The sequence below is a fragment of the Drosophila albomicans genome, chromosome X (assembly GCF_009650485.2).
Source record: "Drosophila albomicans strain 15112-1751.03 chromosome X, ASM965048v2, whole genome shotgun sequence".
Taxonomy (NCBI): Eukaryota; Metazoa; Arthropoda; class Insecta; order Diptera; family Drosophilidae; genus Drosophila; species Drosophila albomicans.
This window is the reverse complement of record NC_047627.2, coordinates 19,929,382-19,948,149: the sequence shown is the minus strand read 5'-3', so window position 1 is coordinate 19,948,149 and position 18,768 is coordinate 19,929,382. Positions and strand designations below refer to the sequence as shown.

At 37.2% G+C, this 18,768-nt stretch overlaps 4 protein-coding genes across 6 annotated transcripts; 3 read left to right on the top strand and 1 right to left on the bottom strand.

Annotated features, from left to right (window-relative positions):
• Window positions 1–168: 168 nt before the first annotated feature.
• On the bottom strand, window positions 169–8,273 carry LOC117568353 (uncharacterized). The gene is made up of 4 exons (XM_034248955.2): window positions 8,116–8,273; window positions 5,958–6,144; window positions 2,671–2,975; window positions 169–1,778 (listed from the first exon to the last, which is right to left on the bottom strand). Exons 2-4 carry the CDS (start codon window positions 6,035–6,037, stop codon window positions 913–915), a joined length of 1,251 nt encoding a protein of 416 aa, XP_034104846.1. The 5' UTR covers window positions 6,038–6,144; window positions 8,116–8,273; the 3' UTR covers window positions 169–912.
• A 574-nt stretch (window positions 8,274–8,847) lies between these two features.
• LOC117572674 (fatty acid hydroxylase domain-containing protein 2) lies at window positions 8,848–14,227 on the top strand. 3 transcript variants are annotated; one of them, XM_034255705.2, is made up of 6 exons: window positions 8,848–9,127; window positions 9,203–9,556; window positions 10,323–10,396; window positions 12,787–12,962; window positions 13,037–13,491; window positions 13,548–14,227. In XM_034255705.2, exons 2-6 carry the CDS (start codon window positions 9,228–9,230, stop codon window positions 13,696–13,698), a joined length of 1,185 nt encoding a protein of 394 aa, XP_034111596.1. In that variant the 5' UTR covers window positions 8,848–9,127; window positions 9,203–9,227; the 3' UTR covers window positions 13,699–14,227. The 3 variants fall into 3 exon arrangements, with proteins under 3 accessions (XP_034111596.1, XP_034111605.1, XP_034111613.1); XM_034255714.2 differs by lacking the exon at window positions 8,848–9,127 and having other exon boundaries at window positions 9,181–9,556; XM_034255722.2 differs by lacking the exons at window positions 8,848–9,127; window positions 9,203–9,556 and having other exon boundaries at window positions 10,249–10,396.
• A 1,426-nt stretch (window positions 14,228–15,653) lies between these two features.
• On the top strand, window positions 15,654–17,517 carry LOC117572695 (fatty acid hydroxylase domain-containing protein 2). Its single transcript, XM_034255750.2, has 2 exons — window positions 15,654–16,408; window positions 17,176–17,517. The coding sequence occupies exons 1-2, from the start codon at window positions 15,672–15,674 to the stop codon at window positions 17,312–17,314; spliced, it is 876 nt and encodes a 291-aa protein (XP_034111641.1). The 5' UTR covers window positions 15,654–15,671; the 3' UTR covers window positions 17,315–17,517.
• Window positions 17,518–17,619: 102 nt separating this feature from the next.
• On the top strand, window positions 17,620–18,737 carry LOC117572718 (39S ribosomal protein L22, mitochondrial). Its single transcript, XM_034255784.2, has 3 exons — window positions 17,620–18,052; window positions 18,123–18,336; window positions 18,397–18,737. Exons 1-3 carry the CDS (start codon window positions 17,759–17,761, stop codon window positions 18,615–18,617), a joined length of 729 nt encoding a protein of 242 aa, XP_034111675.1. The 5' UTR covers window positions 17,620–17,758; the 3' UTR covers window positions 18,618–18,737.
• The last annotated feature ends 31 nt before the right edge of the window (window positions 18,738–18,768 follow it).

The window sequence follows — 18,768 nt, the reverse complement described above, 5'->3', positions numbered from 1 at the left end:
AACAACAGACTTCAATCGAACATAAACAAAGTGGGGAGAAAATAATCAAAATAATTCGATTTTATTTTTGTTTTATTTTTTATTAATTCGAATTGATCGCTTGAGAACAATTCATATTTTAATAACATTAGAGCGAAGTGTTCTTAAACGATACTAATTAATTGGATGTTTTTGTTTTTTGTTTAGCACCGCAATCAGGATTTAAAGAATAATATGCAAAGGATGATTTTCATTACATTAATTGTTAGATTTTTGTTGTCGTGGGTTTTTTTGTTTTGTTTGATTTAAAGCGTTCTTGGGTACAGATTAAGTAGCTCAACATTTGCATGGTTATCCGTATATGTATGTATATATGTATGTATTTGTGTGCTTGTGGTTTTGTTTTGTGTGATACAAAAGTATTTACAGTGTTTTGCATACGAGAGAACTCGTAATCGAAATTGTAAATCAATTAGTAACTAAACCGCTGCTCCAAAACACAAAAAAAAAATTGAAAACCAAATCATTAAAAAGTATATAGAAACACAAGTCATTACAAAATATTCGTAATCGTAATCATAATCATAATAAAGTATATATATATTATTAAAATAATAACATAATAAAGAGCGCAAGCACAGATATCTGTATGATAACAACAAACAGAACTAAAGAATACAACTAATCGAACTTCTTCCATTTACACATATCGATTAACCCCCGATAGACTCTTTGCATATTTTTTTATCGTTATTTGAATTTCTCTCAATATGGCTGTCTGCTGCGTATGTGTGTGTGTGTGTGTGTGTCTGTGTGTTTTTGTTTTTCTTTTTGGATTGGATTACATATGTATGTGTATCGTGTATATATAGAGTTAAGATATTAGTTGGTAATACGCGCGCTCGCAACGATAAACGTTTTTGCTTTCTTGCTTTACTTAAAATCATCCGTTTCGAGTATCTCAAAATCGCTCTCATCGGACGAATCGAGAGCGGTGACTTGACGTCGCTGCGGCTTAACCAATTGCTGCTGCTGCTGCTGTTGATCCATGCTGACCACTTCACCCCCGCTGACCGGTTGACCAGCATTGCTCCACTGGCCAACCAAATTGGACATCAGGCTGGGGAGCAGGGACTGCGCTTGGGATTTCACCGCCAGGGCGATTATTGCACCGGCTGCCGTCGCTGTCGCCTCGCTGCTGGATGCTGATGCAGCGGATGGAGGCGCGGTCAATTGCCGCAGGGCGGGAGCATCGACGCTGGTGTGATCGGGAAATTGCAGACCCTTGGACAGACTTTCCTCGGACGATGATGAGGTGGTGGACAGCGATGAGTCTCGCTTAAAATGCCCCCTACGAAAATCCATTGTGGACTCGCCGTCCTCTGTTGTTGTTATTGTTGCTGCTGCTGCTGTTGTTGTTGTTGATCGCTGCTCGTATTGCTCATGTGGAGCAGCAGCAGCATTAACGGCATTGTTGGCTGACTGTGTGACACCACTTGTTGTTGTCTTGCTCTTGGTTCGTGAAAGTGGCACCAACTCATCGTCCTCGTCGGTGGAGTGCTCATCGATCTCAGGTATGGCATCGGGTATGAGCAACAACTCTGATGGTATGTCATCGCTGCGCTCATCGTCGTCGATGTCATCGCCCATGCCATCGGCATCGATGGGGGAACTGATCGTGGCCACATCGCTGGCACGCTCCAGCACAAACAGATTCGCATCGTTCACGTCCGGCATAAACTCATCGTCCAGCTCGGCATCCACATTGTTGTAGTTGATCTTCTCCGACCATTGGAAGTCTGTAAGGTAGAACAGAAAGCGATGTTATTATAATATAATATAATATGCTATATTATCTGAACAGAGTCTTTAAAATCAGGGCTATTCATTATTCTTTTTTTTATCCTTTTAAATACTTTTGTATGGACTACTTACTACTAGGACTCTTAGTGGCTTTGGCTGACAATTTAGTATATTTTGCACTCTGTGGCATATTTTAAATATAGCAATATACCAAATATTACCGTTGGTATACTTTTAGTATTTTTGTGGTATACTAATTTGGTATATTTTAAAATAAATACCGCACAGTTTTACTTTTATTCTAAATGGGCAGCAAGTATCTCACAGTCGAGCACACTCCACTCTAGCTTTCTTACTTGTTATTATTGCTTTTTGCTTTTATTGTTTTGCTTACTTGTTTAACCTATTTAATTGTGCAATTTTGTAACTTTAAGTTGCAGCGAACTAAAGTGCTAAATAAGCACATTTTATATACTATTAGTTAAGAGTTATAGTCGAATTCCACTGACGTTGTTTATTCAAATAGTAAATGCTTAACTTTTTTCCTTATGCTCTTTGCTTCTATTCATCTGCCTAATTTTATTTTATTTAATGTTTAAAACGTAATAAATATGTAAATTTTATGGACAATTAGTTAATACCTTTAACCGAATTTAATTTATGCATATTTTAACATATTACATTTTCTTTCTTTACCGAGATTTTTAATTATGAAAAGTAGAAATGTTGCTCAAGCTAAAGAGTGCGTAGAACTGTGTACTATATAGTTTATCTGTAAAGAATGATAAACTATATAGTACACAGTTCTACGCTCTCTTGGGCTTGAGCAACTTTTCTACTTCTACTACACGGCAATGGAATGTGGCAATTATGCTTAATGACACTTACCCTTGCGTTCAATTTGGAGCAACTTGAAGTTGTATTTGGTGGAGATGAGGGCGGAGAGCACCAGCAGAGTCAGCACCAATGTGGAGCCAGAGATCAGGTGACCCAAAATGGCCAAGGTGGCCAGGCAGCCACTGCTCACCACGCAGAACATGCCCGGAGAATTGCGACGCCAGTCTTCGGCGCGTTGCAGCCACGATTCAAATTTGGCGCGCAGTTCGGGAGTGAGGACAACGCGAAAACTGCAGCGTGTCCAGTAGAGCCAGTAACTGAAGAGGCCCAGGAAAAGCACACCCAAGGGACGTACACTGTAAACAAGCAAAAACAGAAGATGGAGGATTAAAAACTGGAGATGAATGAACTGAAGATGTTGACGCGTTGATCACGAATGCTAAATAAACTTCGCGACTTTGGTTGTCCAATTACCAACTATAATACATACTATATAGTAGAAAAAACGATGATGTTAGATGTACAACGAAAAAAAATAAAAAGAATAATAATAATAATAAAACATGTTCTACCAGGAAGCACTTGGCATATGTTTTCGGCCACAAGTTCAGAAGCTTTCAAGCAGGTCAAACCTGGTTTCGATTTCGATTTTTTTTTTTTTTTTTTTCTATTTTCGTTTTCCGTTTTGTGTATGCGATGAGGCGAGCATCTCAGCCATGATACTATAATACAAGGTAGTGCCGTCGTACGCCTTTTCGTTCGGTTACAGAGTGTTATCGCTCAGTGCGCTCGTGCTTGTTGAAGGGAAAGGTTGTATGCGGACGATTTTTTCCCTAAATATTAACCCTTGTGCAAGACAAAAATGTTAGATTGCTATTATATAACATAATATGTTATATAAACTTTATGATAAAATTAAGAACCTTAACAAAAAAAAATAGTAATCAAAAACAAAAACAACTATTACTGTCAACTTCTAAACTATAAAATATTAAATTATAAAAAACATTTCAACTCTTTTTAATATAGTGGAACAATTAAACCCTATGTACCATTTAAGGGTTAATCACAAAGCTCTACTGTCGATTCTTTCGCACTCACTGGGCGCAGTCGTTTCACTCGCACTTATGTACGGTATAGATTACGGACAGCTTTTTGACGACGGGACTACCTTGTATAATTGTATCATGATCTCAGCTATCAATTTTGTTTCGAACCCTTCACTGGCCTATCACTAGTTCTATCTCTCTCTCTCTTGCTATCTGTCCATGTGACGTCACAAATGCGAAAAAAAATAAACATATATAATTCGAAAATTGCTATAAAAACACATGACACTAGCAATGTCTGATTAATTAATAGTTTTAATCGTCAGCAATCTGATTCTCCTCTGATGTGGGGTAGTTTAGTTGGCCAAAACAAATTCTCATTTGCTTGACTGATTTTGTAATTTCATTATTTACGCTTATCTCATCAGCTTGACGTGTACCTTAATCATAAAGAAAATGTGTCATACACCAATAAAAATCTGCGAAATGAGCTTTCACATTTAAAAAAGAACAAAAAAAAACAATACGTGTTATCTACCCGTGTTTTTGTTTTCATTTCATTCGATTAAGATTAGATTATTGAAACTGGGGCAAATAGCGAAATTTGTCACTTCCTTAATATGCGTTTTATTTTAATTGACTTTGTGAATGAACCAAAACAAAGACCCCACACAGCTGCCACTTAATACAGGGTATATTCGAGTACATTCATACTGAATCATATGGTTTTGCTGTGCTCAGCGTTTTTTTTTTTCGCTTACGACTTGTTTTTGTATGTTAACAACTGTCTAATTATCATTATCGCTCTGTTTGCTCTTCACAGCTGATTCGCACATCACCCTCTCGCTCACACTCTGTCTCTCTCTCTATCTCGCTCCCTAACATTTAAATGTACAAAATAAAAACAAACTGTGTGAGATGAGGTGAGAGGTAGGGGAGGTGCTGGCATCAATCAAACGAATTAATTGCCAAAAACAAAAAAAAAAACACAAAGTTAATAGAATTGTTCTTACGAAATACAACAACAGAGAAACGATTACATTGATATAGGAATTGAATATTCATTCATTTGTGCACATTTTTTATCGATTGCCGTTTGATAATTTTACAACACACCATTTTGTAATCCTTCCGAAACGAATATCGATAGCATCGATGACCGTTATCGAGCCTGACAGCTGACAGATCTCTGACTGATAGATCACCCAACCGACCGTATTTTACGTATTATTGGTTGGTCTCTTGTTATTTATTGCCTTCGTTGCCTGACAAATAACCTTTAGCTACATAACAATGGCAATTGTTATTGTTTTCAGGTTTTTTTTTGTGTGTTATTTCAACTGATAGCTGAAAGGTAAACAAAACCTAATGCAGCCGAGTAACAAGTGCATTGATGTGCACGTTCTATTCTTCAGATACAGTTACACACACACGCACACATATATGCATAGTTTCTATATGTACATGTATAATTGGCAAGCTGTGCCTGAGGCTGCGTGCAAATCATTTTCGCTGCATTTTTCTTTGGTTAATTACGCCACACAGAGAAATTGTGATTGCACTCACACATGCATACAGGCTCCCATAGTGTGTGTGTGTATTTTTGAATGCGACGACGATTCAATGAGTTCTGGGGGGGTATGGCATGGAAATGACATTTTTATATGTGTACACACTGGCACATGTAAATGTATGGGTGTGTCAGTACATAAAAGGCAACAACAACAACAATAATAACAACACAGGCAAACTACCAACCGCAGAGAAATGAATGTATGCTAGAGGGAGAGGGGCTTAAGAAAGGGAACGGCGAGCAGTGAGCCAAAACGAAGGTGTAGCACGTACATGTGCATGTATATATATGTATATATGCATACATATACATGTATGTACATACTTATTCCCAAAATAAAACATTGCAACTTTTTAAAATTGGCCACGCGACGTTTCATCAGTCGCTTTAGTATTCTTCCTGCCCAGCAGCAGCAGCAAGTGCTTTGAGTTGACACTCTCTCTCGCTCTCGCTCTCCCAGCGTTGTCGCCGGCTACATATGTATGTATGTATGTATGTCTAAAGTTTATTTATGTTTTGCTTCCTTTTGGAATGTGTGGCAATGGGAAGGGCGAGGAGGAATTGTTGTTAATGGACAGTGCGTTTGGTCTGTGACCCAAATTGCGATGCGTGAACACGAACACTTTAAATTTTTAATTATTTATGTAAATCAGAATGCAACAATTTATGTATGTATATGTACATGCATGTATTGTAGATAAATTCGTTTTACTTACCAGGACATTAATAGCACCATACCCAGGGCAATGGCAGCACCTTGCAGCGTTAACCGCGAGGGACGTGGAATTTGAAACATTTTCGATTGTGTTATACTGAACTGTGAATGTTGATTGCAGCCAGCTGCTTTATCGATATCGATGCAACTAATAATTTATCGTTATTGTTATTGTTCTTGATTGCGATCTGTTGAGAGAGAGAGATAAGCAAGTGAGGTTAAGTTTTGTTCTGTTCGTTTAACGGTTCGTCCGCATTCGATCAGCTGATCGTGCCGTTACAACTCGCGCACTTGCACTTTTTTCACTAAATGTCATTTCACAATTGGGGCAACTGAGGCGGCGGCACAGCGCCAACTTGTTTTTCCGGCTGCTGCGTAGAAATGAAATATTGCTGCACGAAAACAACAAACAACAACAAAAACAGAAACGCAAAACAAAAAGAAAGAAATGGCATTTTACCAAAAATAACGCAAAAAGAAAAATGTCCAAAAATGAAAAACAATCATGTTGTTATTGCTGTTATTTTGGTTAATATTAAATGAGAGTGAGACAAAAAGACACAGAAAATATCCATGCATATATTTTTTTGTAGGGCGCTCTTTGCGCAAAATGCTGGCGGCATTCGTCATCGTCATCGCGCCATGGACTTAAAATAACAACAATATTTCAATCAAAAATAAGAAACAAGAACAAAGAAATTGAAACTGCGTTGCAGTAGCGCAAAACAGCAGACATCCCAAAGTTTAATGATATGACGAGTGCTCTCTATTGCGACTTTCTTGTAAGGACTCCGTATGCAAATCGCACTCACACGCACAGAAAATGAATTGTGGTATTACATATGTACATACATACTTCTTTGGTGCACATGCATATACATACATATGTATGTATGCAGTTTTACACACGCAATTTATGCAGTACAGGTGTCCCGCTCAGACAGACAGCAGCTGAATGGGCTTAGGGGCTGACTTTGAGTCCAGCCGCATTGACAGCAACGCCGGCAACGTGCGAAAAAGAGCATGTGCAAGAGTGAGAGCGACCACGTTTGAGCATTAGACTGTGTGTTTGTGTTGTTGTAGTGTTGCTCTGCTTGCCCATCAAAAATAGTTTCGAGCAGTATATGCTAGTGTTGGTGAAGTTGTGATGATAACAACAGCAACTAACGAAACGAAACACGAAAAAAGAAGGCGAAAACAAAAACAGCAAAGTTGTTTGGCCTTCGATGTCTTTTCAATTGCGTCGCAGAATATACATACATTTGTACGTAGGTAGATATGTGTGTGTGCGTATATATATTATATACATATGTATGTATCTACACATATGTAGCGTTGTTATTCTTTTTGCACTCTATATGGCTCGAGTATGTACAAAGTAATTAAATATATACATACATATGTATGTCTGTACATATGTACAAAGTAAGCAACGCAAATAATACAAAACAAGCAGCGAGAGTTGCTGCTTGGCAGTCACTTGACTTGAAATGACTTAGCACTCGGTCATTTTTTCTATCCCTTCATGTAAAGCCCCCTTTGGCCAAAGCAAACACTGCAAAATAAAATGTGAAAACAACAAAAATAAATAGTAAAGGAAATGATACGCTGTGGTGAAGTCGCCTCCACCCCCTTTTTGTAGAACGACAAACTTAAAACGCAGTTACCAGTTACAACAACCTATCAACAGCAAGAATACTCTATTCCCAGCCACACAAAGGGCATTTGCTCTGGATAACAACACCCACACACAGACAGTCACACTCACAGACACACACACACACACAGATAGAGAACAAGGCTACAGAATATTTTGCGCACACATGTGATTTTTGTATTTACCAAAATTTTTGATTTTGAAAAGTAAAGATATGTGTTTAGTTACATAGATATGTATCTATGTGAATAGTTCTTGAATTAATTTGTTTTGTAATTTGCACACACAAATGGACACACACACATAAACACATGAAATTCGCATGGAGCGCGCAACAGCAGCAGTACAAACAAAAACAACGCAACGTTGTTAGACGCGTCGCGCGGTTTGATGATGGAGAGAGCGACAGGGATGGATTACATTCTATAGAGGGGAAAAACGTCCTTCGAAGATACTATTATATTTTATTGACACCCACGACGAACAAATTATAATATTTTACTTTTGATTTATTCTCGCTGATTGCGTGACACACTAGTTTTATACGGCGATTGATGTCTTGTGCCTGGTGGCTCCGCTTAAACGGCTCACAATAAACAAAAACAAAAAAAAAATTGATAATAACAACCGATGGCAGCAATGTATGAAACGCGCAACACGATATGAAATGCTGCACAGCGTGACCGCTTGTGCCGAAGAAATATCGATGCCAGCGCTCTTAATGTATCGATGTTTTCGAAATCTTTGAAACATCGATAAATTTTATAGCAAACAAGTATCGATGTTTCTTATCCAGTTTCGAAATATTAAATGTTTATTGTTAAATAAAATGAACTTTTGAAAAAATGTCGATTTTTTGGGAATTTTTAAAAAAGAGTTTTCTTAAAATAAAATTATTATATTCTACTTATTTGCAATTTTCGGCTTAAACTAGTGAACCTGTGCAGAGGCGCGTAATTTTGAAATGGGTTGCTTCTTTAAATATATTTAAAAACTCACCTTTATTCAAATAAATTCTTAAAAATTGAACAATCAAGTTCCTCAGGGTCGATAATAAATATATATTTAAATAAATTAAATTAAGTAAAATAAATTAAAATCCACTATGGTATTGGAAATGTTACGTGGTCACACTGCAGCAAACAATATGAATTTATCGAATATCGATTGCCAACAGGGTTGCTTTCAAAAAACGTACTGTGCATGTGTGCGGGTGCGTATGTCAGCTTTGAGCCAAAAGACCAAACCGAAAAGAAATTCAAAATACAGCGATTTTAGCGGCACAAGAACAATTTTGTTGCAACGCATGTCAAATAGTTAACAACAAATGCGGGTCATTTGTTTTTATAAAATGTTTGCAACTATCACTATTTGCGCGCACCAGGTTTGTTATAGCAACGAAAAAATCGAAGTGTTTTAAATGTCAAGGACAACAAAAAAGCATAACAAAACTTACAACAAAAACCTAACAACAACACAAAGGCGACTTTTCACTCAGACGAAAATCGAAAAAGGCAAGCTGTTTTAATTGATAATCGTATATAGAAAAAAAAAACAATAATAAAAATCAATAATTGCATGTAAAAAAGAAAGTGCAAAGAAATTATAGCAACGATGTCCACGAATCCTGTATATGCAACGCCCGCCCAAAAGCCGCCAAGTAACTGTAACAGCAGCAACAATGGAATTGGCGAATCCAACAAAGTATCTGCTGCTGGTGGGGGAGGAGGAGTTGCAGTGGCCGCTCACACATCGCTGGATGTCAGTGGGACAGCAACTTCGGCAAAAATGATGCCGGCGGTACAAGCACAAGCAACTGGAGCCCAACAAAACTGGACAGATGAGATGGACAGTCCGCTGTGGTTGTCCTCGTTGCACAGTGTCATTTTCATCATCACATGCGCCTTGGCCGTGTTCATATTGTTTCGCAACGTACTGACTTGGTAAGTTTGTAACTAAATGTGCGAAGTGTTAGTAAAAAGGCTGTTCATTTACCGATATCTATAAAAATCCGTTACTCAGAGGCGTCGATCAGTTTTGCCTCAGCGATCGATAGATGGCGCTACAATCATGCGTCGGCAGATCGGTAGATGGCGCTTTTTGCACTTCGGTCCAAGCAAATATTCTTGTGAGCTCTAATCACAAAAGTAGAATGAATTGCTTAGTAAAAATATTATCTAGCAATACAGACAATTACATATATAAGAATGGTTATGATGGATAAAAAACGTTCGTGTACGTACGCATATATATTTGTTATCATACATCACATCGCGAAAGCTCTCGTCGCAAGAGCTTTAAGTAACGGACAATGGTTACACAGAGCGCAGTTTGTGTATCTGCGATCGTGCCCAGCAACGTCAGTTTACCTTGTCCCTCTCTTTTTTTTTGTTCATTCACTCACTCTGTGTCGCTCTTACACACTGCGTGAGCTGCGCTTCTTCCTCATTAGGCCCCAAAAAAAAAAAAAAAACAAAAACAAAGTGAAAGAAAGAAAATAAAAAATAAATCTGCTCAGTTACCCAGTTTCAGTTCGTTTGCGACCGCCGCCGACTAAGAAACACGAGCAGCTCTTACACAGTCGAACCACAGACACACGCAAAGAATTCGCTTGGATACTTTTTGTTCTTTTTTTTTGTTTTTTTTTTTTTCTTTTGGTTTTGCTTCTCGTATGGAGAAATTTAACGAGTTTTCTTACCTGCCGACCAGGCATTTGCAGAGTTTCTGGGGAGCCTCCGGTGACTTTTGGCAATCGCAATGGGACAAGTTCATCGACAAGTTTGGTAAGTTCAAGCTGGAGTTCAACAATATTTTGATTACATTTAAATGATAATTAATACGCTTGAGGGGAGACTTTGTAAATTATATCATAAAAGTGCGCATGCACTCATGACTTTTACTTATGTACATATTTACATATTTATTTACTTATGTGCGGGAGTGTGCGCGTGTGTGTGTGTGCCTTTGTGTTTGTCTTTTGAACGTTCAGATATCACAAATTGCACTTTTGCCTTCCATTCACAAGCCACAGCAATATCAACAACAACGAAAGCAAACAAAGTCAACAATAAATAAACGGCAACCGTTTTGTTTACTAATTCGCACACACACATACAGACGTACATTTCGCATACTCACGTACATACAGACGTACATCAGGGCACACTCACACTCACACATAAGCTCGATGCTCACAGACAAAGGCTGAATGGCAGGAAACCTCGATTACACTATGCATAAATACTATTTGATCAATCACATAATTTCTACACTTTTCATAATATATAAAATATTTATATTTGTATACTATAGTATTTTTTTTGGTGATACAACATGATTAACAATCCCTATAAAGTGATTACTCATATTAGCAGCCTTTCAATTGACACTAATTTAAATATATGCACATAATATTATTATTTTTGCGACACAAGAAAAAGCCAACACTGATAACGTTATTTAAATTGCAATCACAAAGAAATCACAACAGTTAGTATAAATAGTTTCATTCGGCTTGAATTTCAATTTCGAATAACGTTGACTGTTTTTAATATTTGTATGATTCATTCTGTATTTTTAATGGAAACCGTTTTTTTTTCTTCATATTTTGTTTTTTATACCCGCTACCCATAGGGTAGAAGGGTATTATAACTTTGTGCCGGCAGGAAATGTATGTAACAGGTAGAAGGAGGCATCTCCGACCCTATAAAGTATATATATTCTTGATCAGCGTCAACAGCCGAGACGATATAGCCATGTCCGTCTGTCTGTCTGTCCGTCCGTCCGTATGAACACCTAGATCTCAGAGACTATAAGAGATAGAGCTCTAATTTCGACAACATTTGTTATGTTTGCACGCAGATCAAGTTTGTTTAAAATTTTTGCCACGCCCACTTCCGCCCCCGCAAATCAAAAAAATCGAATAACTAGCCTAATTTTAAAGCTAGAGAAAGAAAGAATTTTGGTATATACAATAATAACTATAGTAGTTATAATTCCTGAAAATTTGGTTGCGATCAGATAAAAATTGTCGAAGTTATTAAAGAAATACTTTTGTATGGTTAAAAACGCCCACTTACTAGGGCTCTGAGTTGCTTTGGCCGACAATCTAGCACATTGTGCCGTCTATGGTATATTTTAAATGCGGTATTATATCGATATACCACATATACTAAATTGTATATTTTTAGTATTTTTGCAGTATATTTGGTATATTTTGAGAATAATACCGCAAAATATATTGCTTTTATTCAAAATGGGTAGCGGGTATCTCACAGTCGAGTACACTCGACTGTAGCTTTCTTACTTGTTAATATAGTCTTTATTATTTAATTATTGATTATTATTTTATTTATGAAAGATATTGTGGTATTAATTTTGTGCAGAAGGAGGCAGCTCATATAAAGTGTATACATTCTCCTCCTATATGTCAGTCTGTCTGTCTGTCCGTCTGTATGAACACTTAGATCTCAGAGACTTACTACTGACTTAATACGGGTTTTAGCAGTTTTGACTGACAATTTGATATATATTTTGTACTCTATGGTATATTTTGAATATAGCACTATATCAATATACCAATTATAACCTTTAGTATATTTTGTTGAGCACACGAGCTTGTTAATTTTGTTGTTTTTAATATTTCTGTCACTGATTCTTTGTATTATTTTCTTTGCAAAAAAAATTATATATTTTTATAGTTATTGTTGTGTTAATTCAAAAGAAAAGCCAGTTTAATTTATTCACTTTATGTGCGAAATTACTTCGAAATGAATTTTTAGTGTAGAATTTTACAGATCTAAGCAATGCATTAATTACTAAATCATCTGTACAGAGCGCAATAAAATACTATATAGTATAAATGTAGTATAGTATAGTATAGTATAGTAAATAGTATAGTATAAATGTAGTATAGTATAGTATAGTAAATAGTATAGTATAGTATATAGTATATTGTATAGAATAGTATGGTATATATTAGTATAGTATATAGTATAGTATAGTATATATTAGTATAGTATCAAGGTATAAGTACAGTACGTAATGATCGTGTTGAGTAAATATTATTTATTGTTGCCCAAGTCAACGACAAGTTGACATTGGATGACTAATGAAATCAGCTTTAACTTTTCCTAAGCATTTCTTTATTGATGATTTGCTTTCTCTGTTTCAGGCGATGATCCAATGATGCTTTGGGTCTTTGGCACCACGCTCTTCACAATGATCGTGTATTGGACTGTGGGTGGCATTTATACATTCATGGATCTGACCAATCGGCCAGCGTGTCTGCGCAAATATAAAATCCAGCCGGGCACCAATGAACCCGTCGAAGCCGGACGTCTAATGAAGGTCTGATTGCCGCAACAACAAATTGATATTGAATTTGTGAAGTGTTGATTCATTTACTTTCGTTATTGTTTCAGGTCATTTGGCGTGTGATCTGCAATCAAATATTTGTGGGCATACCGCTGGCATATCTAAGCTATAAATTGATGACAGTCCGCGGCTTGAGCGATATACGCGAGTTGCCCACATTCCATTGGGTGTGCTTTGAGCTAACCGTATGCATCCTGATGGAGGAGCTGGGCTTCTACTATTCGCATCGATTGCTGCACCACAAGCACATCTACAAGTTCATACACAAACAGCATCACGAGTGGACGGCGCCCATCTCGGTGACAGCGATCTATTGTCATCCCATTGAGCACATTTTCAGCAATCTTTTGCCCCCGTTTCTGGGCGTATTTCTAATGGGCAGCCATGTGGCCACCGCTTGGCTGTGGTTCGCCTTGGCCATACTGAGCACACTGAATGCCCACTCGGGCTATCATTTGCCCTTCTTTCCCAGTCCCGAAGCGCATGACTTTCATCATCTGAAGTGAGTTCAAGTTGTGTTCAATTTATATTTACTAATACTGTGTTCAATTTTGCTAGATTCAACAACTGTTTCGGTGTGCTGGGCGTGCTGGATCGACTGCATGGCACAGATTCGCTGTTTCGTGCCACCAAATCGTATGCGCGACACATTATGATGCTGAGCTTTGTGCCACCGCGTGATGCCTTTCCCGACTCCACCATGAAGTGAGAAGAGAGTGGAGCGTGGAGCAGCAAACTCTTATTATTAATATTGCCTATCTCCTGTCCCTCTCTCTGCATGCATGCAACTCCTATATATAAATAGATATATACATATATACATATACGTATTTATTTATTAGGCATCTTGGTGCATGTCATTTTTTTTACTGGCATTTCTAAATGTGTATACTTCATTGTGATAATAACCAGGCAAAGTCGTGTCGAGCGATCGAGGAACGATTTTATAGACATTACAAAAACCACGAAAAAAAATGTTAAAAACACAAAAAAAATAAGGTGCAAAATGTATAATGTAAAAATGTAGAGAAAAGACACAACACACATCCTAAAAAAAAAAAACAGAAAACTATAAACAAACAATTCTAGTAGTAAGCATAAGTGTGTTTGTATTATGTTAAACCCCTCCACACACACACACACACAGCACAAAACAATGAGATGAACAATTACGAGTAATAAATAAGAAAGTAACACGCACAGAATAAAAGAACTTGAACTTTGGGCGCTGCCTACAATTTTATTGTTGTTCTTCTTCTTGTTGCGCACCCCCGACGCAGAACGAAAATAAAACCTAATCTAAGATTACAATTATACTTATACTTGGCAATAAGTTATCTCCAATAGTAAAGCACAACACAAATTTGTCAGCGTCGCTAATCCAGCGATAGAACTTGACCTAGAATCATTCGTTTGCACCGTCAAAAGAATGAGCTACGTCAAGCTAAAGCTTATCTATGATATATATTATATTCGGATAATGGATAACGCTATTGTTCCTTCTTTAAACTGTGCTATGCGCTATATTCATCAGGGATTGATAATATTGTTTATATTTCGAAATTAATTACTTCAAAATTTATGATTTTATACGTTTTCTTCATGTGTTTATTTGATTTTATGATTAACAATTACACATTAATAATACAAAATACTATTACAAATATATTTAAAACAACTTGAATTATACATTTTTATTTCCTTCTAATACTTTAAACTTTTTATTATTTTAAAGCTTTTCTTTTTTATTGAGTGAAAATAGAAAAAAACATATTTTTTAGTTTTAAAATGATTTATGAAATCGTTATGCTGGAAGAAAACGTAGAAGACTATAAATATATTTTAAAAAATTTATTAAACTACGTCAAACTAATCATTAATAATCAAAATATAATCATTGTGATTTTTATTATTTTTATTTTGAGTGAAAAATTGAAAAAAAGAAACATTTTTTTTAGTTTTAAAATGATTATGAAATCGTTATGCTTGAAAAAAACTTAGAAGACTATAAATATATTTTCAAAAATTGATTAAAATTAATCATTAATATTTGTGATTTTTATTATTTTTATTTTGAGTGAAAAATTGAAGAAAGAAACATTTTTTTAGTTTTCAAATGATTTACGAAATCGTTATGCTTGAAGAAAACGTAGAAGACCGTAAATATATTTTCAAAAATTGATTAAACTACTTCAAATTAATCATTAATAATCAAAATATAATCATTGTAATTTTTATTATTTTAATTTTTTGTTTTATTTTGAGTGAAAAATAGTTTTAAAATGCTTTATAAAATCGTTATGCTTGAAGAAAACGTAAAAGACCATAAACATATTTTCAAAAATTGATTAAAATTAATCATAAATAATCAAAGTATAATCATTGTGATTCTTATTATTTATTTTATTTTGAGTGAAAAATTGAAAAAAGAAACATTTTTTTAGTTTTAAAATGCTTTATGAAATCGTTATGCTTGAAGAAAACGTAGAAGACCATAAACATATTTTCGAAAAATTGATTAAATTACTTCAAATTAATCATTAATAATCAAAGTATAATCATTGTGATTAGTGATTACGATATGCCCGAATCGAAAGTAGCGTATTTTAGCATTATTTCGCCATGAACTTGATTAACTTCTTGGCACACACCGCGACAGTTGTGATTGTTGATTGTTGAGCCATGGACGCCAACACCATGTGGTCAAGCCTCGCGCTTCGCTGGCGCTACACTGGAGATGTGATGCAGGCACGTTGGGAGTCGCTGCTCGACGTTATCGGAGATGATCCGCTGCGTCTTTGGGTGCTGGGCACCACTAGCGTTGTCTTCTGTGTCTATTGGCTCTATGCGGCCATCTTTACACTCATGGACATTACAAATCGCCCTCGATTTTTGCGCAAATACAAAATACAACCCGGTCAAAATGAACCTGTGGATCTTGGACGTCTCTGGCATGCCATCAAGGTGGTGTTATTCAATTTGACTGTGGTGAATCTGTTGACCATTTGGGTGCTCTTTGAACTGGTCCTCGTTCGTAGCAGTAGCCATCTCGATATACGTGTGTTGCCCAGCTTTGGACGCGTTGTACGTGACTTTGCAGTGCTCGTGGTGCTGGAGGAGATTATGTTTTACTATGCGCATCGTTTGCTGCATCACAAGGCCATCTATAAATATATACACAAGAAGCATCATGAGTGGACTGCACCCATTGCCGCCATCACGTTGTATGCCCATCCCTTTGAGCATGTGGTGGCCAATTTGATGCCCATTGGTGTCTCATTGGCTGTGCTCGGCTCTCATGTCACTGTCGCCTGGGGCATGATTGCCATGGCCGTTATCAATTCGATGAGCGATCATACGGGCTACAGTTTTCCCTGGTCGGCGGGATCTGTGCGTTTCCATGATTATCACCATGCCAAGTAAGTGGAAAGTCACCTATAAACAAGTAAGAAAGCTACAGTCGAGTGTACTCGACTGTGAGATACCCGCTACCCATTTTGAATAAAAGAAATATACTTTGCGGTATTTTCTCAAAATATACCAAATATACTGCAAAAATACTAAAAATATACCGAATGGTATATTTGGTATATCGCCATAGTACCGTATTCAAAATATACCATAGACAGCACAATATACCAGATTGTCAGCCAAAGCAACTCAGACCCCTAGTAAGTAGGCGTTTTTGCCTATACAAAAGTATTTCTTTAATAACTTCGACAATTTTTATCTGATCGCAACCAAATTTTCAGAAATCATACTATAGTTATTATTGTATATACCAAAATTCTTTCTTTCTCTAGCTTTAAAATTACGCTTGTTATTCGATTTTTTTGAAGCGGAAGTGGGTGTGGCAAAAATTTGAAACAAACTTGATCTGCGTGCAAACATAAGAAATGCTGTCGAAAAAAAATTATAGCTCTATCTCTTATAGTCTCTGAGATCTAGGTGTTCATACGGACAGACGGACAGACATACAGACGGACAGACAGACAGACGGACATGGCTATATCGTCTCGGCTGTTGACGCTGATCAAGAATATATACACTTTATAGGGTCGGAGATGCCTCCTTCTACCTGTTACATACATTTCCTGCCGGCACAAAGTTATAATACCCTTCTACCCTATGTGTAGCGGGTATAAAAAGCAGATCATTTGATAATAAAGGTCTCTCTTGATTTTAGATTCAATTATAATTACGGCGTTATGGGCTGGTTGGACAAATTGCATGGCACTTATAGATCTCCAAGCGAGCAGAAGCAGCAACGGCAACAGCAATTGGCAGCCAAGCTGACCAAGAGCAAACGCAAGGCAAAAAAATAAAGCAATCGATATATTGAAATTCAAATATGTAACGGCTTTAGGATTGCTGATACAGCTCCAAAATGACAAACAATCGATAGTTACATGTTAATAATGCGATATTTCAAAATTAACCCACTTTACATAATACATCCATACAAATTCACATATTTTTTTGTTTTTTGTTAATAAATGTGTACACCAATATAATTTCAATGTTTTTATTAACTGAAAAGGCAGCATCGATAAATCGATACTTCACACAATTGGTATATGCAGTATATTTGCGAAGCTTAAATAGTATATTTTGCAGCCACACTCGTCCCAGTCGCTCACAGCTGTTGCTGGCAGGTTACGCGACCGATGGTGCTTCCACTTTTTTTTTGGTCGCTGTAACACTTTCAATTGTACTTATCGTTTTCATTTTTTTGGTACTGAAGTAAATAACAAAATAACTGCAGCAACATGCACAAAGTGATAAGACAAATGACGCAGTTAAGTCTGCAAACACCACTACTAGCGACCACCACATCGATCACCAGCAGCGGCAGTGTGGCCAAATTGCTGGCTGTTGTGCCAACAACAACGATCACGCAAACTGGTGACTGCTGCGGCGTGCACACGTCTGCTGCTAGCGGCGGCGGCAGCGGAGGTCTCTGCGCCAAATGGAACAAACACAACTATGGACCGCGTCGATGGCTGGAATACAACAAAACGGTGCATCCGCCACAGGAGACAGAGGAAGAGCCACGCAAGGCGGTAATACACAAGTTGATAGCCACTCATAAATGGTCTGTTATTTATATATGTATTTATTTCATTCGAACAGTACGTCTGTCATATGCGCAGCAATATCAAGTACAGCCCGGACAAGATGTGGTATATTGCCGCTTTTGTGCGCGGCATGAGCGTGGACGAGGCGTTGAAGCAGCTCAATTTTGTGCTCAAGAAGGGCGCCACAGATGTGAAGGAAACAATTCTGGAGGCACAACAAATGGCCGTTGAGCGGCACAATGTCGAGTACCGAAGCAATTTGTGGATTGGTAAATTTCTTGCGCCCTGATAATTAACAATAATACAACATGTTCATTTTTGCATTGTAGCTGAATCGTTTGTGGGCAAAGGACGTGTCTTCAAAGGATTGCGTCGCCATGCGCGCGGTCGATTTGGTCGCGTCGAGTACAAGCATTGTCATTACTTCCTGCGGCTCGAGGAGGGCGAACCACCGCAGCATTATTATGCACCCGAGCCACAGACACCGCAACAGCAGTACGAGCATTGGCTGCAACAGATGCGCAGTCGGAAGGTCATCAATTCCCTGTAAATGTCACCACATTCAATAACAACAACAACAACACGACCACACCACAATCACATCCAATGCATTTTGCTGTTAATATTTCAATAAAACGTGAACGCAATTATCGTTACAATAATAAGAAAATTGTGCAATTTTTTCAAACTCTCTCTTTATT